General features: G+C 32.2%; 2 protein-coding genes across 5 annotated transcripts; both read right to left on the reverse strand.

The window, feature by feature from the left end:
* Positions 1-515: 515 nt before the first annotated feature.
* LOC121119513 (tetraspanin-2A) lies at positions 516-22,049 on the reverse strand. Of its 4 annotated transcripts, none has more exons than XM_040714195.2 (7): positions 21,782-22,049; positions 18,698-18,818; positions 17,580-17,656; positions 10,401-10,580; positions 4,246-4,339; positions 4,074-4,174; positions 516-2,054 (listed from the first exon to the last, which is right to left on the reverse strand). In XM_040714195.2, exons 1-7 carry the CDS (start codon positions 21,857-21,859, stop codon positions 2,052-2,054), a joined length of 654 nt encoding a protein of 217 aa, XP_040570129.1. In that variant the 5' UTR covers positions 21,860-22,049; the 3' UTR covers positions 516-2,051. The 4 variants fall into 4 exon arrangements, with proteins under 4 accessions (XP_040570129.1, XP_040570126.1, XP_040570128.1 ...); XM_040714192.2 differs by having other exon boundaries at positions 516-2,092; XM_040714194.2 differs by having other exon boundaries at positions 516-2,109.
* Positions 12,456-16,781, reverse strand: LOC121119507 (uncharacterized). Its single transcript, XM_040714177.2, has 2 exons — positions 16,596-16,781; positions 12,456-15,399 (listed from the first exon to the last, which is right to left on the reverse strand). Exons 1-2 carry the CDS (start codon positions 16,596-16,598, stop codon positions 12,745-12,747), a joined length of 2,658 nt encoding a protein of 885 aa, XP_040570111.1. The 5' UTR covers positions 16,599-16,781; the 3' UTR covers positions 12,456-12,744.
* Positions 22,050-25,786: the final 3,737 nt, after the last annotated feature.

Raw genomic sequence — 25,786 nt, forward strand, 5'->3', positions numbered from 1 at the left:
CTATATTAATATTATTAATTTACCGCTCAACTCTTGAATCTTACTTTAAAATTCCTCAAATTCAAAATTCTACTGACAAAGTACTCCATGGATCAAGTTCCTATAAAATATCAGGAATTAATTCGGGGTTATATCAGCAAAAAAGGACGACGAATACTCCTTGATCAGGTCACTTGTGACGTCAATATGAAAGCGTACTTAAAAGTTACAGTAAAGAACCTGCAGCCCTCATACAGCGTACTTTTTCATTATTTTTTTCCATTTCAAAGTTGCCAACTGTTGCTCTTTATAATATCTAAGTTACTTAGTGGTCATATATTATTATTTGATAATCTAGCAAGGCATGGCTGAATGTTTGTAGTAATCATATGAAAGAATCTATTTCTTTTAATTCTCACGTAAAATACTGTACGTGAATTCAGTTCAAAGTCTGAACGATTTCTATAATCCAATGTTAAATATTAATTAATATATTAACCACTTACTATTCGAATATTAGTAAAACATACAATAAATTGGAAGTATATTTTTTTTATTTAGCGTGATATATTTAATCTATTAGGTAGGGTTAGCTACTATTTACAATACATATGGCTTAGCTATTATGAGTCACACTCTGACCTAGTAATGATACATTGAACATCAGTATTCTAAATAAATTCTGTCACGAGGTTATAAGAATGAAATTTTTATAATATCGTGTTCGGTAATCTTTAAATACACTATGTAATAATAAATATTTTCAATCAGGCATGGACTAGTTCATACTCTTTCCGTTCATTGTTCATTTATGAAATTTTTTCGTTCAGTCTCTTATTTATTAATTTATTTCCGTTCGATTATTTGTTCAATTATTATAAAACGTACTGTTGACCACGTGATCAATTTTTATTCAATTTTTTTTATTAAAAAAAAAATCTTGAAAGAAAAAAAAAATAGATATATATGTATTTTTTTATAAAGGAATAATTTTATATTCTTCAAGGCAAAAATTCCTTTTTTTTAAGGGGGCTACAGTTCCTCTAGCGCCTTTCCCCTGCGGACGCCCCTGCCATGAGATGTACCGTTTTTAGGTACAAAAAAAAAGACGTAACTAAATCATTTGAAGAACTCAATGTTTGCTTCTCTTTGCAGAGTTCGTAGACAACTCTTTCTCTATGGGAGAATTAACGGAGGTTGCGTAGTTAGTTGTAGAGTAAATCATGATATCATCCACGCCTCCTAGTGGACAGAAAAGTATTAGCGTAGTCTACATAATTTAGAAAAAAATTGAACACGTGGTATTTATTTCGCCACTTTAGAAAAAATGTCTTTGGAGAAAAATAAAAAAAGAGCAAACAAATGAACGCCATTTAAAAGTTTTTTCCATTAATTGCTCATATTTTTTTTTTTGTGTACAGCGGCTTTGGTGTTTAAAAATGAACTTAAAGCATGAACAGGGCTCATTTTCTGCTCAATAGCCAGGCCTTTTTTAAATCGATGTTTCGAAAGATGGATGATGGCTTAAAAGAGAGGAATTACAATCAGTATTACCAATCCTTAGAGATTTTTTTTGAATGGGTCTCTTCGGTAAAACAAAGTTCCATTTTAGAATCGATTCTTGCTTTGTTCTTCTATCCATAAAATTATGCTTAACTAAATTAGATTTACTTTGTGAAGATGAATTGTTGATGTTCAGATGTGAAAAATCTCGAGATCGTTTCTTATTTCTTGGCTGAATAATATAAGTAATTAAGTCTTGAGTTTTAGATCGACTCCGGGCTATTCTCCGAGGAAGTGGTGGATGATTTGTGGCGATAAAGGACTCTGACTTTGCTCGAGTTATTTGGTTAGTTTGATTTTGTTCTTTCGTTTGTGGAATGTCATAGAAAGGAGAAGATTCGTTCAATAACGATGTTGAATGCACTAATGGTGATCTTTCAGAGCGTTTAGGTCTTAAAATTATTCTAGAGTCATGAGATAACTTGTTTAATCTGTTCAATGATGTTGTTCTTCGCGGTGGTTCAGGTGTGTAAAATTCGTCAATATTATAGTTGTTGGATTTATGTTTTTTACTACGTAAAATTATAGATATTCTCCAGATAAGGAGAATCTGTGGTATGAGAAAAACTAATTATTCTTAATGTTTGAAAAAAAAATATAACCAAAAGTTAGGGTGATCGGGCGCTCTCCTTTTCTTCTACTTTTTAATGCAAAGTCTTGTAAATTATCAAGCTGTCCACACCTCTTTCCCCACAAAAAAGAAATAATAATAATAATCGTTAAAGTTTTCGTCAAACTTGAAATTATTTGCAAAAAAGTGAAATTAAAATGTAAATTTCTTTAAATCTAACAATAGAATAGAAAATTAAAAGGAGAAGAAAACTGATTAAAAAAATGCTTATTGTGTCAAATGTTTGATTATTTAGAGGGAAATAAAACGTCTTTTAATTTTTTTATGAAAACAAATTTACTAATTTCTTAATATTTTTTCCAAAAGTAATGAGGTCAAATTTTGTGGTTAGGAATAAAAAGTCATTCAAATTTACTCATAAAAATGTAAAATTAAAGACTTCGGTTCTAGGAGATTTCACCGCATACATTTTCGCCTCAGTTAATTTGCCACTTAGAGATTTTTCTGCATGACATACAGAGTGGACTTAATTTATGAGTAATTATGAGACTTGTATAAGTTACGTCATAACAATTTTAATACTTGCGACAAGCTAAATGTGTTAGCTATCGAATTTAATAACAAGGTTTTTTGAGTATCTCGTCTTTCAAGCATGGAAAAAATCAGGAGAATTTCCATCATCGAAGTTCGTTGATTGGGACATTCTGCTCAGGAGATAATTTCCTTCTTCAAATATCCAAAATCAACAGTTTATGACGTGATTAAGGTCTTTGATGAGGAGGGAAAGACTGAGAGAGTAGTTCATTCAACAAAGTGTCAAAAAATACGGACTAAAAGGTTCATAGCTGGCTTGAAACGATCAATTGACACTCATCCAGAGGTGCCCATTGCTAAGCTGGTCAATGACCGTAACGTGAACAAAGGGACCATCAAAAATGCCATCAGAATTGATCTGAGTTACTTGTCAAGTCTCAAAACATATGATAACAGAGCAGAATCAGGCAGACAGAATCAGCACAGGTAACTAAAGGTATTAACTAAATGAAGTGCAAAGGTGGTTGCGTGTGTTGTTTATTTCGGACGAAAAAATATTCACCATTGACGCCAACCATAACCGTAGAAACGATAGATGAATCTGTTTGGACCATGATTAGGTCCAAGCAGTCATGAAAGCAAAGAATGCGGCTTCGGTTATGGTCCTAGTGGTCATCAGTACGTTAGGACAAGTTATGCCCCCCCCCACATCTTCCAAAAGGTACAGGAGGTGACCAAGGAGGTTTACAAGAACGTTCTCAAGTACGTGGTCATCCCATGGATGATTGAGGTCACTGATGGGAAGCCATATACATTCCAGCAAGACTCAGTTATTAGGACAAAATGTGCCGGATTTTTGGCCTCCATTCTATTGGCCAGCTAACAGCCAAACCTCAATCTAGGAGATTTTTACTTGTGGGTAGGATGGTAAGGATTGCTTGCAAGAATAGTCATGCCTCAATTGCGGCCTTGAAGGCCCCCATCGTTAATAAAATGAAGGACCTGAATCTGCACGAGGTAGCAAGGACATGCAAGGCATTCAGTCGCGGTGTAGAGATCGTGATTGAGAACAAAGGCTTGCATTATAAATAATCATTTTACATTTAATGTGGCTTTTAAATTAAAAAATAATCTTTCTATCTCTTATACAAGTCTCATAATTAGTCGTTAAAGTTATTCCGGATTTACCTTGTCCACCGTGTTTATGTAAATATTATAGGTTCGAACTCTCCAAGAGGCAAAATTATTGTCTGCGAAAATGTTTACAGAGAAATTACCAGTCATGAAAAGCATCACCTCGAAAAAATAAGTTTGAAATTTATGTGCTAATCAACAATTTTTTTTTTCTTTATTCTTTAAAAAACAAAACGTTTCTAAGAGTCCCTCATTTTGATGTGAGGGAAATGATCACCCTAATAGAAATTACCTCAATTGTAATCATGACACTACTAGCAGTCACAAGGCCACTGGTCCATTCTTTTAGCCATCTTGAAAGTGCAGTAGAGCAACCTTCCTCGTAATATAGAGCTAGATTACCGATCAAAAGAAAGATATTATAGTATTTTTTTATATATTAAATATTAATTTGAAAGATTCACCTCCAGCAAATTTGTAATTGATGCATTCCTGAGGTGGAGAAATATGGAATATTTCCGGATAGTCTTTGTAGTTGTCGGCTCCACAGCAATATACCTAATTTATATAAAATAACTCTGGATTTAATGTATGTGTTACGGGCAATGTGCAAAATGCCAGTGTAATCTATAAAATTTCCAATATATTATTCAATCTTCATTTTAACTTCATTTACATTATCTGGTGAAATGATTGTAGGTAATTTGATTAAGAAACAATTTCATTGCAAAAAATTTGATCTAGTACAGGGATACCCTACCTGTGGATTGCAATCCTCCTAGTGTTTAGCTGAGGTCAACTACTCATTCTCAATTCGAGCAGTTTTTTTAGCAAACTGCCGCAATATTATCAAAACCCATAGACCACTCATAATATATACAAATATTGACGTATTTTCTGAAACTGAAACAGGATTACCAGTTTAGCTTTTTTAAGCAGTTTTACCTTAAAAAGATTAGATTTGTCCTTTTTTTATGTTTAATGTATTTAATAGGGTTGTTTTATATAGTCGTTTTTTAAGAAATTTAAGTAAAAGTTCTGTGGCCCATTAACATATTTGAAGTGGCAATGCGGCTCATCATATTAAAAGGTTAGACATCCCTGATCTTGGGCATTTTCATTAAAATTTGTATTGTATTCAGATTATAATACTATAACAACTATAAGGAATCTTCGCCAGAGGCTTCATTTTATTTTGCAAAATATATCTCGAAAAACAGGTTGTGCTGGTGGACAGCTAGTCTCTCAGGTGGATCAAAACATATCCCCACCACTATCATGAGTATCAAGGGTACCTTCGAATATATTATACAGTGCATGGGTTGTGCAAAAGAACTGCAGCTCAAGATGTTGATCATTACCCTTCCGGCACATCTTTCCTGAGCATCAATATCCTATAATGCACGATTTCTAATACCTTGGGTTATGTATATGAACTTCTGGTAGAAAAGGTGGGTCATTAACCACCACCCAGCTGAATTGAGCATTAAGGATCCCTTTTTATAGTCTATAATAGACCTTGGCCCACGGATTGTGCAAGTGAATTTGTGTGTGGTAATCTCTATCACTCGCAATCTCATAAATCAAAAGGAGAGAGAAAATGGACACATTCAAGACATTCTTATTATTTGGCAACTTGACAAAAAGACAAATAAGTTGGCTGATGGACAGTGGTTTGTTCAGTATGGAAAGAATCGCTGCTTTCAATCTGGTATTGGACGAACTTCATACCAAGTAATTTATGCCCTTCCGAGAAAGGTTGAACTTTATAACCAAGGAGTTGCATCTATTAGAAATGTGTGGAAATATAGACCAGGAAAGGCCGGAAGTAAAGGTTATAAAGAGAATACCGGTTGATGACAAAAATTTGGTATTCTGTCAACAATATGCATCTGGGGAACAAAATTGTTCCATCAGCGTTACCATGTGGGGAAATGAAAATGATTGGACATATCAAAAGTGTTCATATTGACAATCTGCTTAGTACAGCTAAGTGCAAGAGAGAGGAGCTAATCAGAAGCAAGAAGAACAAGTAATCAGGATGATGCTACTCTCCTGGAGGGTAGTTTAAAGCGATCGAGTTAGCGTCAAAGTCCAATTTCCAAGTATCGACTGTAGAAAAACTGATCCCTACTAAGTCTTGGCTGTTTTGTGATCCATGTAGCAGAGAACGAATAATATGGATGATGTTTTAAAACAGTTCAATGTAAGAAAGGAGTTTGAGCCTTTGCAAGGAGTCATTCCTCAGTATTGATGAAGTTCCCAGATAGAAGGAAGTTACATAGGGACTGACCACATAAATTATTTCAGATGGAAATGAACAAGGCTTTAAGTGGTGCAATTACTCAGACTCTAAACAAATAAGTTCATCTAGAGAAAAAGGGCACCTCTGTAATAGCAAATGCCATAATAGGACAACATGCTGCAAAAGTAGCTTATTCGGTGAATGTGTTTATCAAGTAAAAAATTAGCCAATATTAGCTAAGTTGATTTTTGAAATTTTTACATTTGATGTTGAAAAGTAAATTTAAATAAGTCGATGTTAATGTCTACTTTAAAGAAAATAATAAATTTATATGAAATATACAACCGTGTAGTTCGAATATTATTAAATAAGATCAATAATTCTTATGAAAATTTTAATAGATCTTTACTTATTACTTGTTTACTTGATAATCATCCTGATATACCCATGTTTTATCATGTTCATTCAAATTTCTCGGCCGGAGTGTATTATAGGATATTAGAGGGAGTCCTTGATTCTCAAAATAGCGGCGGCGATAGGTTTTGATCCCCCTTATGGACAGCGGTTCACTTGCGTAATCCGTGAGTGGGGTATATTATAGTATATCAGAAGGGGTCTTTGATGCTCAGGGAAACGCTAGCGGTGAGTAATGATCCTCCTTTTGGACCAGTGGCTCACTTGCACAATCCGTGGACCAGGGTGTGTCATAGGATATTAGAAGGGGTCCTTGATACTCAAGATAGCGGTGGTGATAGGGTTTGCCCCCCCCCTTAGCAGCAATCAGATGTCGGTCTGCAAAACCTGGTGGCCGAAAGTATATTTTGCGAAATTGAATTGAGTTTCTCACGACCATTTCTTATCATACAATAGTTTGAATGTGTGAATACAATATAAATTTGAATGAAAATAAAGTTGAGTAACAAATTGCTTGCAATGAAATTGTATCTTAATCAAATTCTTAATGATCAAATTGCTTGCTATCAATTGTTTAATAATCAAATTACCCACTTTACCCCAAATTATTTCCCTGACAATGTAAATGAAGTTAAAATGAACATTGACTACTCTATTGGAAATTTTATAGATTATTTATACTCTGACGGGCATTTTGCAAAATGCCAGATTTTCCACATGGCCAATTACATATGTATAAATTAGGACAATAAATATTCTATACATGAAACGCCCATTATTATTATTATTTTATTTTTTTGACCAACTAAGGGATTTTTTTTGGATTAGAATGGTTATCAAATGATAAAAATAATAAAATTAAAACAATTTTTTAATGAATTATTTAAAGAATTAAAATATTATTTTGGTTTATGTATATATTTTATGTTATCACTAGCTGAAGTATCAGAGAGGCTCTTCATGTTCCCTTTGAATATGCAATGTTTATTACTATAAAAAACATAAAATGGTTGTTTTATTGGAATAATGATGAGGTTATGTCCCTAAATTACAATACATACTATCAAAATCTCATTGTGTTGAGTTCGAATTAGAAACAAAATATGTAATATAATTAATATAACAAGAAAAATTTATAAAAACGAAGACTGGTCGAATAGAAGACGTGCTTCTCACTACTCTGTTATTAATTATCACTTGACATTATGGATTATTCATATTGAGAAAGACTCATGGATAGACGAACATGCATAATAATTATTTTGATTTAAAAAAATAAAGGGCCCCTCAATTTAAACTAAAAATAAACAATAACGACGTATAAATCTAATTTATTTAAATGTTATAGCGAAATATCCTAAAGGCAAAATGTGCTTAGGCGAAGTGGTTTAAAGCAAAATATCCCAAGGCAAAATAGATTAAAGTAAAAGTACCTAACGCCGATGTTCATTTTTCAGGAATTAAAACATAATGACAACTGCGAAGGAAAAGAAAACTCATTCTTCAGATTACCAATTCCAAAAAATGGGGCAACCAAAAAATTCACAGGATTTACATCACAATGATCTTGCTTCTACTATTTCGTTCATATCATGTTATCGTTTTTTCTCCTTGGAGAGTTTCATAATTCTTCTTCTTACGGGTATCAGCATCTTCCTTAGATTCATTCTTGGTTGACTATTGAAATGTTTTAGGGATTTGGTAATCAAAATATGTTTGTTTTTTCAAATGTAGATCTATTTTCCATTGACTTTAAAATTTCCATTTGACGTTTAAAGATTTATGATTGATCGTATGAATTTGAAGAGGAAGGTTCCATTTTAACTTTGAATAAATAATTGCAAGGATCTATTTTATTCTCTTAATAACAAACATTGAGTATTCAATTTTACTTAATCATATTTAATTTATAATTAAAAGTTTAACATTTAAATTAATAAGTGAATAGATTAAGAACAGGTGGAACTTCATTTTCTCTTAGTGGATTAGATTGAATAAGGTTAATAAGTTCACCTATGATTGACCTACAAACGAATAAGCTAGATTATTCAAGTCATTTGCATTTAAGTCTCATATATTAAAATTAATTTTTGTATAAAACTTTATCAAGGTTTGTCGGGGCGCAAATAATCCATCATCTAAAGTTACATTAGTACAAAATTGTTTTAATTCAATTATCACTTTAATTTCAAAACCATTACTCTAATAGGAAAAAATGCCTTTAGTTGGTCAAAAAAAGGAAGGGGAAAAAGACTGCATGGTATTCTGTTCCATATATAAAGTAGTCATTCATAACAGTAACCAAATTTCAATTTCCAAAAAAGAGGGCAACTGAGTAAGGGCAGAGGAGTTAAGATTTTGAAATGATTAAATAGTGCATTGAGAAGGGCTTGAACATATAAAAAAACAATCATTAAAATCCCCAAGATGGCCTAGATGTATCAAGCTGTCGTACACCTCGTTGCTTTTATCATATCACACAACCTTTCCTTATTCGTAGTCAACCCATTCTTCCCAACTATGGAATTATTATTCAATAATTATTGGAAATTTTTCTCAGTTTAAATGTAACTAATTCTAATTCGACCAATCAACTTTCAAACAAGGGATTAGGAGGAAAAAAAAGCAGAAATAAATAAGTTTACAAACTTTTAATAAACAATAATCCATTGTAGATAGCACCTCTATCCCCTGGTATGAAATAAAAACTATTAATAAGTAGTGTTGGCACGTTTTTAATGAAAAATAGAGCTCAAGAAGAAGTGAGGAGCGAGACATATGGTACAACGGAATTAAGACCCTTGTTAATGCCTGTTATATGGTTTTGGAGGGAGAAAAAGAATTACTGCTGTAAAAAGGAGAACTTTCTACATTTAAAATGTAATTAGTACTTGAAAAATATACTAGTTGTGACTAAATTCATAAATATTATTTTATTATGCACTTTTAAAACAATTTACATCTAAAATAGGCGAGAATGCTAGAAAGAAAAGTTTACAGTACGACAAACGATTAAATAGTGAACAAAAATAAGAAAAACCACAATTATCAACCGTTATTCCTTTTTTAATCGGTAATTTTTTCTTTATATAGATCCCTTTTTTACTTATTAGTAGAGTTGATATATTTGTTATAAAAAAGAAACTACTTTCAAAAATTAGAAAAGGAAAAACGGTCTTTGCGTGTGCTCTTTTTTTCTTATTTCTTCATTATTCAATAGGTTGGTTTGATATTAACTACTTCTTCCGAAGTAAGCATTCCCGCCTATTTTCGATATAAATTGTTTTAAAAATAGATGATAAAATAAGTTTATATTAATTTAAATATCATTATAATATTTTACCTGCACTAATCCTATTTTAAATGTAGAAGGTTCTCCTATTTATAGCATTAATTCATTTTCTCTCTACAAAATCATATAATAGGTAGCTGACATTAACAATGGATTTAATTCAAAAACACTATATGTCTTGCTCCCCCTGTATTCTCCCAATCTTATACAAATCAAATCTCTAATAATACGTAAATAATATTTTTTTTTTCCAAATACTAAATATTTCTCCATAAAATCCTGGTGTACCGAAATTAGAAATATAAAACACTAATAATAATTTTGTTTATAAAATCTTGGATAAAGAGAAAATAAAGTTAACTTAATTGTAGTTTTTATGCTTTTGTATAAATATTCTAAAAATGAAATAATTCAGGATGTAAAGATTTAAAAGTAAACTATTATTGATTCAATAATACTTATAGATTTTTGTCTTTCTTTATTTTAAATTTGAGTAGATTTTTAAAATGCACCGTTTGTCTTTCATAAAATCAGACATTTCATGTCTGAGTAAAAGAAAACAGTTGGTGATCTTAATATAAAGGTACATCCAGTGATTAATGGAAAGAGTAATTATGTGCCCTAATAAAATTGCATTAATATTATTTTTATTTAGAATTATTACTTACGATACGATACAAATTTCGAAGAAACTTTTCTTTTACCATGGTATTTATATAATGACTAGGATCTATCATTTCCAGGAGAATCTGCCGAATCCATTTAGGTCTCATGCCAATGGCATCTGAGATCATTGTTACAGATCCTATAAACAATAATAAAGCACTTCCTGCGTGAAACATTCGAACCTATTACAATGTAGATTAAAGATGGATTTGATTTTTCTGATACAAATATGTATAAAGTCAATTATTGAGACAATTACATCAATCTAAAATTGCAATTTTTCTAGTATGTGGTTCGTCAGCATAAAGTAATCTTGAACAAAATCCGGAAAAGGATCAGCCCAATATTTCATAGACATATTTTTAACAGTTATAGACTTTCTATGCAAATTACTGGGATGAGTTAAGATACCCAAGAATTTATCTATAGTTTACTACTTTTATTTGATTTAAGATACTTATATTGACCCCAATATAGCCATTTAAATAAAATTTATCAATTTAGGCTAATTTAAGTTCAATTTGTGGTGCCTTCAAAGGGATAATAATAACAATTTGTTGATAGAAACTGGCGATTATTCGTCGAAAAATACAAATGAGATCTACACTCAATTTTGCAAAAAAGAATTAAAACTTTATTTTGTGTTGATGGCTCTGTTAATACGTAGTTAGCTTTGTTGTAATTTGCAACCTTTCTTTCGAAAAATGAAATAAAAAAGGACAAAATCAGTTGTTACTGCTACATAACTCGGATACTTATCCTTATCCTTAATTTAATAGCAAGGAATTATTAACTACTTAACAACAGCTAATTTGAGTATAACCAATCAACTTTCTGAAATATGTATTAAAAATCGACAGTTGACAAGAAAGTTATGTTTAAATTTTTGTGTTAGTGGAAGAACGCCGTGATAAACTATGTATGGAGCAGGTAATTTAATTTCAAAATGGTTGCCGATCCGCAATCCTTACAAGTTATTACATGATTTTTAAACTAGAAAATCACATTCTAGCAACTATATAACTTATAAAGTGTCATAAATGTAGTCAGCCTGTGGTTAGGAGGGGGGGGTATGCCCCTCATCTTCAGTTTTTCTGTGTCCATATAGTCCACAAAAAGCTTCATTGTATCATTATTCATTTCATTTTAATTACATAGTTAGAAAATGGATTTACAAAACATCCATTATGAATACAATGATATGAAACACATCTTATCAAAGTTTCTAATCTTATTTTTACTAACGCATCTGGTTTCAAAAATAACCATCTACTCAGTACTTTTTGCAAATTTTGAAAATTATTGACTCTGTTTCCTATCTATATTTGATCTATAGCAATTATTTTTTTTTTTGGAAATGTGGATATTGGGCTGAAGGAACTTTTTTGATTTAGTTCAAATATTAATGTTTATCATTGACATAAATAGTTAATAATTGCAAGTGATAAGTCTTTTAATAAAGCATATTAACGAAGTTCAATGAAGATTTAATGGAAATTTGTCCATTCTATGTACTAAAAATATCAATTTGGAGCCATCCAGGGTTAATAGAAATACAAGGTTATACCATAATGAGTGTACGACTGCTGTTTGACTTCCACCACACTCTTACAATTGACGTTATACAGCGTGTTTTCTCAAAATCTGTTTTTCTTGCTCAGCAGTGGGTACGATACATTAAATTGAAAATTCTAGCAATATGGACTTCAAAGACTGTGAGTGGTTGCGTGTTTTGTCAAAATTTGACTGTTGGTACATTACATCAGATTGAAAATTCTAGCAAGCCCAATTACAAGATGGTCTAACCTTGTATTTATATTAACCTTTCAATTATGATGTAATTTATGACGTGAGTGGTAAAATTCAATTCCTTGAGTATTTTTTTTTAGATTTCCCCCTCACCAGTTTAACGAAGAATGTAAAATACCCATCGTTCTTCCATTTTTAATCAAAATTAATATAATTTGTATACTTTGATAGCTATAATATGGTCAAGTAGGCTTGGCTTGATAGTACCTATACTCTCACTATGCTGGTAGAATTTAAATTACCAAATGTAGTTGCATATGTTTATTTGACCAATTTTCCATAGGTTAAAACTTTATTACCATTTGCCAAATACAATAATCATAATATTCATGAATCAACCTTATTATATCAATAGTCCATGTGATCATATGAAAAACCGTACTAATAATGTTTATGTAGTAACAATATGCATTAACAAAGTTAAATATCCATACTATTAGGACTATGATAAAAACTCATCATAAATGAATGGAATAAATAAATTATATATAATTAATTATAGTTTAATTTGATCTAAGTATGTACATATAGTACTCATTAGGACTCTGTTTTTTCATCGGAAAATGAATTCATGATGAAGTGCTCTTTCATATCTTTTGAGACCGTCGTAGTTTCAAAAATATTTTCATCTAATAATTCTGGTCTTTCTGTAGTAGTGTTGTCAATTGTGACTTCATCATCAATGGAATTGATATCTTTGTTCGAACCTTGATCATATTGCATACTTCCGGTCGTTATTGTTGTTCCTGAAATAGTGGTTGTCATAACAGATTGTTTTTTGGAGAGGTTTTTTCTGCTCTTGGTTTTTGACTTATTCTTAGAAGATTTTTTAAGAGGAAATTTTTTAGACATGCCCTTCATGGGTAATTTCTCGTGCTTTTCTGACTTATTGATGAGGGTCATTTTAGATTTAATTACTCCATTTGACTTTTTCTTTTCTTTCTTATTAGTTGAAGAAAAAGTGGCTTTGATTTTCTTCGACTCAACCGTTGATGATTTATCAGAAGAAAGATCCTTCTTTTCGTTTTCTTTAGATTTCTTTTTCAGAGTTTGATTCTTTCTAGAAGGAGCCTGATCTTGCTTTGCTTTGTTCTTACTCCTTGAACTTTTGGCCTTTTTTGTAGTAGTACTCTCAATTATATTTTGTGTGGTTTTTATTGTACTCTCAACAAAACTTGGCTTGGATGTTGTGGTGGAATTACTCGCGGCATTCCCTTTTTCAGAAAGCTCCAATTTTACTTTTTCAGCGTGAGGTGTCACATTTATCGTTGTTTCACTACTACTCATAGTTGTTGTGCCATCTACTGGATCTAAAGTTGTTGTAATGAGATTTGCGGGAGACTCATTATTACCAGAGGGAGTAGTAACCTTTGGTTCTGGAGTCGTTTCTACAAGTTCTTGTGTAGTTAGTTTTTCTTCTTTCAAAGTGGCACTTTCATTAGTATCTGTTGTGGTAGTATTCTCTGTTTCTTGAGATTCAGTTGTTGGAGCAATTGTGGAGACTGTTGTTCTTAGTTCAGACTCAGTTGTTGAAGCAATTGTGGAGACTGTTGTTGTTACTTGAGACTTATCTTCCCAAACAATTGTTGTTGTTGTTGTTGATTGAAAATCCCCCTCAACGTTGATGTAATCCAATGACTGGGTTGTTAATTCCTCGATGTTCATCGTTGATGTCGAAGGGGATTCTGTAACACCTACAACGGATGAAGGAAGAAAGGTTGTTGTTCGGAGCTCCTTTACTTCCAAAGCCGATGGAAAACTTTCAAGCGTTTTTTCCGAATTATGTTTCTTGGATTTAAATTTCTTTCCGGGTGTCACAAAAAGCATAGAATCATTCTCATTCGGTACCGTGGAAGAAGATTGGGGGGTCGTAGTTTTGTCCATAAAGTCCTTCATAGTATAATCTATGGTTGTGGTCTGATGTACTTCAGTTATAAATTCAACAGATTCATCATCTTTTGAGCCATTTGGAAGGGATGCAATCTTATCGAGAGACGTTGTACGTATACCTTCCCTGTCAAAGATGGGAGTTGTAGAGGATAGTCCTGTTGTAAAAACGTCTGAATTTGTCGTTTCTGTCGAAAGAGGTGTTTCAGATGTAAAATTCTCCTCCAGGTAAATGGATGTTATGGTTTCAATTGATGCTTCTTTTACAGTGGTGGTGGAAGGGGTTGTTGTTTTCGAGTTGAAAAGGGTAGTAGGAAAGATATCCATAATGGTCTTTGATCCTCCATTTTTAGATGTAGTTTCCTCCTCTTGCTCCATTACCCTTAATTCCTCCGAATCAACAAGTTCAAAGGCATGTGTTGTTGTCTCAAGTGTTCCTGTTGGTTTATCTGTAGTTGAGATCTTTGATTTGAAATTCGAAGGTAAGAGAGGACCAATGAACCCTCTGGTGGTAGATATTGTAGTCTGTGTAATCCTCAAAATGTCATTTTCGTTGAGAAATGAAGGGCGATACAACTTTCTTAGATCCTTTCGAAATGGAGGGGCGTGAAAGGGAGACTGTGTGATTCCTTGGTTGGTCCCAGTTGGAAAAACAGCAAAGTATTGACGTTGTTGATTATTCCACTTCTTATAGTTGGGGTAGTTATTAAAACTATCGAGTCTTTTTTGTTGATGATTCATCGCAGGTGGAATAATATAAAAGTAGTAAGTATTCGTCTCAGGATTATAAGAATAGGCAAAAGACTCATTGTATTGAACTACAGGATAGTTTGAGTGCTCAAGAGAACCTCTACTTCCCTTCTCTACGTTGTAATGTGGAATGGATGGACGTCTAGCTTTCGTTTTCAAGGCATGATGATAAGTTTGAGTACTTTGACTTAAATGAGTTCCTGAAACAAAGCTGCCACTTGGTGTGTGTGTTCCAGTATACTCTTCTTCTGAGGAAGGGAGTGATGACAACTTATGGGAATCGAAGGAAGGGTAGTAGTTGGAATATTCCTCGTAGGGACCAGAAGGATTTGACTCAATGTAATGCCCATCATTCTCTGTCCCTTTACCATAAAGAACAGCTCCATTTTGCTCTCGATAAACATAATTTTGTGCCTTTGGAGTATGGTATACATCATAGGATCTTGGCATTCGTTGCGTCTTATTTTTTCTGCTAGAGACAGGGGATGAATGAACTGAATATGGATAATCAAAGGCACTCAAAAAGAATACAAGGAATTCCAAAGAACGATATTTCTAATGAAAAACAAGGGAGTATGCATGAGAACAATGTACTATGTATATTGCAGAATATTTAATGAAGGAAATGGAAGAAGGAGTTATTAATGAAAGAGGAAGAAGCATCCTTAAATAAATGATGCTATTATAATTTTGACCACAGGAGTGAGATTATACTCTCAGGTTCCAATTATGGTATTTACTCAAAACAATAATGTGGTAAACTTAAAAAGGGGTGGTTGTTTTGATTTTGAAAGATACGGGAGAAAAAACCATTTTGATTCTCAATCTGATAATGGCTTTATCATATAACTAGTGATGTGTCAGTCCTTATTTGTTCGTTCTAGCCCAGTCTTAGGACTGATCCTATCAGTCTTATGAATTGGTTCGTAGACTCTCAGTCCTTCAGACTCTCAGTACAAGAACCAATTGAAAAAAAAAAAAAAAAGTTGATTGACGTCATCAAGGACCGAAGTTTTTAGGACTAAACTGGACCGGACTGAGATTGAATTGGACGAGACTGTAGTTTTCAGTCCTAAATAAGGACTGAAAGTGTACTTAAATATAAATACTTAAAGTTTACTTAAATGGGGTATGAGCAAACTAAAAAAAAATGTTTCCACAAGGTGGTGTCACTGAGCGTTGATATAATAATAAAAAAATAATCATAGACGTAAGAAACAGGGATTTTATGGAATTAGGAACATTAATATGTTAAGTACAAGTAATTAATTACTTTTTTTTTTCTATTTAAAAAGGTAAAAAACAATTTTTTTCCTCACTAAAGCAATACAAAAAGATCATCAAAGAAATGTCTTCTTTTTTTTTAAAAGGTTCTTAATTATTTTTTTAAATTGTTAGTGTATTAATACACGTGCAAAATTGATGTTGTTCCCAAAAACATTTTTATCTTCTACGCCTATGCAAATAAGTAAAGAAGCTACTAATAAATGAACAAAATTAACCTATGTTGTGCTCACCCCTCTCCCCAATATCTTATCCGCAAGATGGTAACACTATTTTTGGTTATGTAAAAAATACTATCAAGTAAACAATGTCAATGTCTGTCCCATTGGACAATCGACCGATCAATTTTAAGTATGGCTCTCCTCTCATCCTATTAATCTATCCTTCCATTTCACTTTGAAAATAATGATGGAATCATCCCCCATCACAATCTTATAAAGGATTTGAAAAGTATACAAAAAACTCACCATTTTGTGACAATAGCAGACTACACTTTTAATAAATGTATGTATCGATGTATATCTTCAAAAATCAATCAATCCACTCTTGAAGATCTTGATTCAATTTTATTTTTCGTTTTTTGGGATGAAAGTTCTTTTTAACCATTCGTGTGAATTTTCAAAACTGAAGTCACTTTTGCAATTCTTTTGTATCTTATTGATTTAAAAAGAAGAAAAAAACAAAAATAACAAACAACAAAAAAGGCCTACTCTTAATGTTTTTTTGTTGGTGTTGTAGTGGTTTGTAATAATACAGCATGTGGTAAAAAATTACAAATGAGAGTTTTTGCATGCAGTATGATTTTTTAGACCCAGTACGACTCCACCCTCGAATAATCAAAGGGAGTATAATATAATAATTAATATTAATAACAATTAGTTTTTTTGTCAGAGAAACTTTTCCTTCTGTGAAATCCTTAGAAACTCCAGGAACCAAGTTCTTGAGCAAAAACTCATGTTTTTTTTTTTAAACAACCACACGCACAAAAAACAACTTAATTTTAATTTGAAGAAACTCAAGAATGCAAAAATGACAAATACAATCGTTTGTTTTTTGGTTAACTACTACAGAGAGAGGTCTAACAACTATTAGATAATTGAGGAAGAAATTGACTAATATAAGACGATAAGATTATTTAAGAAAAAAGAGGGACAAATTACTTATCAATCGCATTTTCGTTCAATTAAAGAATCTCGAACTTACAACTGAAGAGGAGGATATAAATTTTGTTTCAAATTACAAAGTTTCCTTAGCGTAGATGGGGATATAAATTGTAACAGTATATGGCCGTATCTATAGATTAGAGATTCATTCAATAGTTCACTTTCTTAGAGGAGAGAGAAGGAGTGGACTTCATAATTAATTAATTAATAATAATAATTATTACTCGTGGATTTGCAATATTTTTCAATCATTGTCTCAATTTAAATATATGAATATAATTTACTTACAAAACTCAAAAATATTGACCATCCCTGAAATATTCCAAATCCTCCCAAACCGCAGTTAATCAACGCAAATATCGTTCCTATATGTATTATATGAGGAATAAATAATAATTAATTAGGATGTGAATCAAGTCGATTTTTTGAAGATATATGTAAACTAGTGTTGTGTCAAATTGAGTATAGTCAAACCGAGTTGGTAAGGATCGACTCTTGTCTCGATAAATGAGAAAATGTGAGATAAGAGCATAAAATAATAAAACTCTGGCTATGCACTTTCATTGTCCAATCCCCATAAAATAATTTCTATTCTATAAAGTACTTTCAGAGTGTACATTGCAGAGCTGGAAACTTGGACTAGAGTCGTTAGTCTTGTCAATTTCGTCACTGGATATAAAGTACCCATTAAAATATATTTTATTTTTGAATGACTCAAACTGGACTTGAAAAAAAATATTCAAGCACTTGGACTTGCGAGCAAAGATGTAAGACTCTATTTGGACTTGCAACTTAATTACTTTTTCGCACCTCCGGTATTTGCCCTGTTATGAGTACTAGTAATCGTGCAATTTGTTATAAAACTGTGGCATAATAGGTCTAGTTTGTCTCCTCAGACATACAAGAAAAACCTCATTAGAAATTAAGGTGACTGATTAGAAAATATCTTGGAGACAGCATGTCCCTAAAACAAAAACATTTGCCAAGTTTAGAGATAAAATTAAGAAACACAAATTAATAAAATATGAAGCCTACTCGATTTTTTTCGTTTTAAAATCAACTCCAACTTAAGTCAAGTTGAAAAATCATCATTGACTCATTCGAGTTGATAATTGTTTGATTCGACACAACACTATAAGTTAACTCATTTTGGTTTGCTTAATTGCACGTACATTTCTCCCATATAGCATTTATCCAAACCAAATTCATGTTAGGAATATCACACATTTGCTTTTTTTTTTTTTTTTTTGCAAAACCAAGGAAAAAACAAAATCCAAACAATAGAATATCACTTGTGATCAAGGATACAAATTGTGGATTGGTTAACACAATTTGGTTAAAGATTGTAATCTTTTAAATGATATTACTTTTAATAATTATATCAATAAATATATACATTTACATACCTGTAAAAAGAACATAGGCCCCATTCCAAAAGTTGGTAAAGGCCATTTCATGAATCCACTCCTGAAATCCCCAATCGATTCGAAGCCATATCATAACACTAATGATGATAAGACAAATTACCTGAAATAAAGCAAGATAAGCGTTTTGTTCAATTTGTAGGGATGTGAATATTGTCTAAATTACTGTGAGTGTAAATTAAATGTAAATGAAAATGTACATTTTGGTGGAAAAGATGTGATCAATTTTTCTCATTAATTGTTATTCCTTATTTCGAAAGTTTGAATGTATCAGCGAGTAAGGAACACTATAGTTTTTACTGATCTCTATCAGCAAATATGTCGTCTCTCAAGGTTGCAATATGTTTTATGGCATTCTGTTAGGCGTGCATCATGGCTTTTATGCTCACCGCAGGTCAGCTAATATTCACATCCCTAGCACTATTATTAACAAAGAATATAAAAATTGGGTAGGTAACCCTTTTAGATTTATATTACATACTTTACTTTAATAATAGAGATATGTTCTCTCCTTTTCTGTTCTTTTTTAATATAATGTTCTGAGCTTTAGATAAACACGCTCGTTGCTACATTGCTATTTCTTCAAAATCTTTAAAATTCTCGTCAAAAGCCCACTACCAAAAAAAAAAAAAAAAAATACGATAGGTGTGAAATTTCATTTGTAACTTTAATTGAGAGATATTTTTAAGAACCTTTCAAAACTATTGTTTTATACTTTGGATACTCCATATCAAATATGATTAACAGTTCATTGTCATTTGATAATTTATAATTAATTTTTATCTGTATTATAATGTCCATCTCTAGTTTCAATGAAATTGGCTTCCTAAGATATAGATATTAAATTATAATTTCTTTATATTTATGGCTATATTAAATTATTGTCAAAGTTGATATGCACACATCATTGATTTGATAAAGTTAGTGAATGATGAATAATTGCCCGTGTTTCGGTACGTTTAGCAAATAAGAAAATTGTTTAATAGCAATTAAAAAGGACAGTTTTAAGGCCTTATGAATTATAATAGAAAATTTTGACATGACATTGTTGATGCCGTCCATTTTGGGGGTTTAAACATAAATATATGCTTATAAAAAAAATTTAAAGCCTTTTTTATTGATATTATGAAAAATTGGTGAACTATTGCTGTGTATTTGGATTTCAAAATGAGGCCGACAAATTAAAAAGACTTGTACTTTAAAGTTAAATTTAAAATAATATTATGATTATTGAGTTACGTTGAGCTCAAATAGTGGAGTCAAGTGTGTCGTCAACATACCTAAAAAAGGAGCCACAGTCATGATGTACCCGTTCCCAGAGTGCCAAGAATTTATTAGGCATGAGTCAGGGCCAGTGGCTATCGCTTTGTTTAATACACATTGTTTATACCATCAGTCAACTCAAGTTACGGATCAAATAAAAAGAGCAGGGCTCCGCCTTATGAAAGACCTTAAATCGATTTCGTAAACTGAGAAGAAAGTTGGAATTATTTCCTAGCCGCTGAAAATGGTTTAAAAGGTTTGCAAATAGCTTATAGCAGACTTACTTATTTTCCATGAAACAGTCTTATGGTGAGTCCATAAAAACATTTGCAACTAAAGTGCCTAGTTAAGCAACCACTTGTGATTTCCTCATAAAATATAAATGTGAAATAGAAAACGACTTTACGGATGAAGTAATTAGGATCGTACTGTTCACGGGAATTTCGGACCAGGACATTTTTATGGAGATCATAACTATTCCTTTATATTGATGAGAAGGCTATGAATGAATTGATTCAAATGATAGAATCAAGGGTTGCCACAGATGTATCAGCTTCAGTATCCAGTTGCAAGGAACAAAAGTCGTATCAAAGTCAAGAACAAGTTTCACATTCAGGTAAATGTCAAGGGATTTAACAAAAACCTCATAAGGAATTTATAAACTGTTTGAGAAAAACAAGGAATCAATTCAAAAAAGATATATTTGGAATATCACTTGATCAAAAATGAAATTCGGAAGCCTCAACGTACTTAATTTCTGCTTCAAGTCTGTCAAAAACGAATTTAAGAATAGTTCATAGAAGAAGAGAAAAAAATGTCCACCAATCATATCCACAGTTCCAAATTTACTATTGGGAGCTTTCTTTGCCGATCGTTGTGACATTAAAGGCAACAAATATCTGGTCTTTGCTGAAAAGCCTTAGAATTTTTTTTTTTTTGCCACATTCGGAGTCCCAAAGAATTGTCGAGTGATAACAGATCTGAGTTCGTGTGTTGGAGAGGCAAAAATCTTTTTAGAAAAGTTGGAAATAACTCATAAAACATTCTCTGCCTACTTTCCACAATCAAATAGAAGAGCTAAGCTCGCAGTTAAAGAAATTAAAGGAATGTTCTATGATAACATTGGACAAAATTTTACCCCGAATACTGATGCATTTTTGAAAGTTATTCTAAGAGTGTGAAATACACCTGAACTCTTGAATTGAATATCTTAAGCAAAAATAATTTTTTGAACACATATGTTTGAAACCCTTCCCAGACTTGACAAAACTCATCCTAAATTCTCTAATTTACAAATTGATTCCAAAATAGCGAGAGGCTTGGGATTTAAGGGAAAGAGCTTTTAGGGATAGAGCCATTACTTTTCAATCTTATTAACTGTAAATAAAATATTATTTTGACAGAAAACAAAAATAATATTAATTCTGCTATTATTTTAAGTCCAAAATAAATATACAGATATATTTAGACTTAAAATAAGCCCTTAAAAGCTGTTTATATGTAGGGTAGTTTTTTATATCATAAATACATGGAAATAATCTGTTTTTAGTATATTGGGATAAATAACTTCTCAGGAATTTTCCCAATAGTAAAAAAACAAACGAATCTCGGAATCTCTTAACAGAAGCCTCGCAACAGTGAGGGAGTTGGGGCTACGCCCCTTCGAATGTTGGAGAATTTATATATTATAACGCAGCAAAAAGGAAGAATGCAAAAAAAAAATATTAAAAAAATACTGTAAATGACCCTCCACTTTCAAAAGTGGCGTGTAGAACATTAATACATGGAAACCAATTTACTTACGAATAGAAGTAAATTTAGAATAAAGAAAATTGTCAATTCTCCGCATCCTGAATTTGAGCCTCTTCTACGTCGATCCATTTTTCATGTATCTAATTAAGCACACAATTTTATTTCACCACTTATTCATAGTGTTTTAGGAAAAATTCGAGAAAAATAACACAAAAACTTTGTAGAAATGACTCAATGTACCGTCTTATCATTACTATGAATGTGTTGTAGATTTTTCGTTATTGCTGTTGAGCTTTGTTCCAGTACTTAACTTGCTGATAACGTCTAATTGGATGTAAATAGTAAGATAAGCCTTGTTTAAAACTTGTGAACAGAGTCGTTACTGTTATTCAGTAAGGTGCATTGAAATGTACCCATAAGTCCTTGTAGATATATACGATGTGTGGAGAAATTATTTTGATTCAATTTTTAGTTATAATTAATCCTATTTCACAGAGTTGTAGACATGAGTCAATAATATTTGATGACTCTATTAGAGACTAGACTAGGATTTTTCCTAGGGGGGTTACTTATTGACAAAATTATGTTTAAAAAATGTAAATCCTTTTTTCAATGACTTTTTTTATTATAGAAGTGCCATAATATTTGTGTATAATCAGGGCATTTCTTCTTTTTTTTTTTACCATCAATGAATTATTGAATTACCAGTGGTAGTATCCGACATTACCCAAAGTAAGTTGGGGTCCGCTAAAATACAATTTTTTCTCTAATAATATAGAAGATAACTCCCCCAGAAGTTTTCAGTGCTACTCTCTAGTTTTCATGAGCCCACTCATTCGTAATTACTCAATATTTATATCAATTCATTTCACGTGTTCTGTCCTCAAGATTTAAAAAAAATTATAATAAGAGTTTGAGAAAAAACAATTTATATTATATATTTTCATCTGTAAAGCGCTCACTAACAAAAACAAATAAACCAGTGTTCCCGGTATGCTAAATACAAAACGCGTGCGAGAGTTGTCTCATTTTTACACACCAGCCTTTAAATTTTATTCAAATCTTAACATATACAGACTGTAAATGCTACTGAATCAATATGTATGTATATCATCAATTATTCATGCAATACATACATAAGAGAGCAATACAAAAAACAAACAAACAGAAACAGTACTGCATATTTGATGCTGCATGCGCAAGCCTGCAATATTTCATTAATTTGACTACGTGAAACACCTCAGGGATCACTATATACAGTGCACCCAGTGTACAGGTTCGATTCTATATACACACACCTGCAAGATTTCATTATTATGACTATATTTTTATTTCTTAAACCAAAATTAGTTTATCATATAAATCAGAAAGCACTATGTACATTATACAGTGCACATTGCGACTGCTTTTCATACTTACACACATATAAACTTTGCTTCATCCTTATAGATACCTGATAATGACAAAAAAAAGTTAGAATTTTGATAACATAAATTCATTTTTTGACAACAAAATTGAAGTTAAAGGTGATGTACTCCCCCTTTGCCCCTTTTAATCACGGGCTGAGACTCAATTTGTCACATATCTTTTCATTTTTGGATTACTTTGAATACTCGATGTATTTTAAATTCAGTAGAACACGTTTAAGCTTGCCATGTCTGATATATAGTGGTAAATATTCAATATGCCCCTTCTATCGGTATGGGAGAATGCTTTTAGAAATTTCAATATTTGCACTAATATTATAGATTATGCAATCAGAATGGAGGAGGGATTGGAATAAAAATTGCTGTTTTATTTGTGTAGCCAGGGAATGTTTAATAGTATAGGGTATAAACACTTAGATGAATGAATGTCGATTTTGTGAAGAAAAATTAGCACAAGGAGAAGGGGTGAGTGAGACCTATGGTACTACTTTTGAATTTTTGAGCCTTGTTAATGTCAGCTGCCTGATATTTTTTTGGGTGGACAAAAATAAATTACTGCTATAAAGAGCAGAACTTTCAAAATTTAAAATAGCATTAGTACAGGGAAAATATTTTAATTCAATTCATATATAGGAAATTTATTAAACTCTAAAATTAATTTAAATGAAAGATAGGCGAGAAGAACGAAGAGCTCATTCAGAAATCATATTTCCTTTTCTAATTTTTAAATCTTATCTTTTCATTACAAAAATGACATCCTTCGTGGTGACGTTTGAGTAAGTTGATGTGAGTACACACTTTTCCCAGCGGTGTTCATATCTCTGTAATATGTGCACTCTGTAATTTGACTGGATAAGTGTGTATAGTTATTATGAGACTATGTTGAAAAAAACAACAACAACGAATGTTACGTAGCAAATGCACGTCCAAAATGCTGAAGCTTTGGTAAATAACTGTCAATTGATGCTAGATAGATTTGACTTGCTTTTATTAGAGTCCTGCCCTCTTCACGTTGAGGTCGGAAACCTTTCAGACACCCTTCGTGTATTCAGTCATGAGAATATGTATCTGTCGTGAACTATGTGACAGCATTTTTTATGCTTAGGAAATTTTTGTATCACTAGTTTAATAGCTCCTCAATAGTTTTGAGCTATTTTTCTACAGATTTAAAAGTACAAAATCTCAACATTTCAACTTAAGACTCGTGAGAGGCTAATTCCTTTGAATAAAAAGTATTTGAGTTATAAAGTAGGGATTCAACACTTTGATCCTAGTTTAGTAATGTTATCAAAATAACCGTTAAAAAAAAACAAAGTGATTTTTATCAAAGACAAACTTTACAAGTCTTGATAATGACTAATGAATAAATATTTTTATGGATTTTTTACGTAATGAGTGATGACTGACATATACGCACATGAATTATGATTCATATATATAAAATGAACAAAATATGTAGAGAGTGTGACAGGGAAATTTTCCGCATTCAAGAAGCAAAACCCATAACTTTTTATTAGAAACGTATAATAAAGCATGTTATTGAAAAAACTTTTAGCAATCAATCTAGGCAGGAATGATTCAATATGGCTGCCTCCGGCTTCTATCACAGCCCCACACGAGGTCGAAACTTGGTGCAGGTTGCCACAATATAATCAGTGGACATGTTGGCCCATTGCTTCTTGATGCTGGCCTTTAGCTCCAGCACATTTCTGTGTGATGTCTTCCCAACCTTGCTCTCTAAGACGCTCCCCACACTGAAGTCGAGAGGATTGCGATCAGGACTGGAAGAGGGCCACAATGTCTTAACCCAGAAGTCAGTAAAGCCCTTGTTGTAGAATTTTGATGTATTAAAGGCCGTATAGCTGGGGGCACTGTCTTAGGTACACACATAGTTGTTCTCAGAGTAGTAAGTCTTCAGACAGGACAAGATTTTCCACCTCAGGACCTTATTGTAGGCTTCAGTCCCGATTTTCTTATTGCACTTGAAGAAGAAGGGATCTATTTTCTTTCCATGAGAGACCACGACTCCAAAGCACATTGTTTGGGCCCGATATTTTGTTCTGAAGGTTCCCTGTACTTCCTCAGGTGATGTTGCTATCAATTTGTCGTTTCTGCGGTCCAAAACATGGTCGACTGTCAAGAAATTCTTGTCAGTCGAAGATATTCACCATTTGAAGGATGACTCTTCAAGTAACTAAGGACTTTTTTGCATCTATCAAGCCTTAAGGCTTCCATCCTGTCGGCGAGGAGATGTCTTGGAGTCCTGAAAAAGCTCTTAAGGCCGAGGTCATTATGAAATGCCCTGCTGATGGTGATCTTGTCCACGTTGAACTCGTCAGCCAAGCGGTGCATTTTTCTCTGTTGGATCTTCCTTGATCTTGGCTTCAAGGGACTGTAGAAATGTTTTATCTCGCTTCAAATCATTGCCTCCAACATAACAAATTTCAATATCATGGCTCCTCCTAGTATACATTATTCTCAAAACTTTAAACAGACTAATAAAGTACATTATTGGAATGCACTTTTTGAATAGGAATACCTCTAAATTGCTGACCCCGAATGTTAAAATATCGAGAATAGAACAAAACAATGAAGCAACACCAATCGTCAGTTCACTATAACGCATTTT

This window comes from Lepeophtheirus salmonis, chromosome 6 (genome assembly GCF_016086655.4).
Source record: "Lepeophtheirus salmonis chromosome 6, UVic_Lsal_1.4, whole genome shotgun sequence".
Classification (NCBI taxonomy): domain Eukaryota; kingdom Metazoa; phylum Arthropoda; class Copepoda; order Siphonostomatoida; family Caligidae; genus Lepeophtheirus; species Lepeophtheirus salmonis.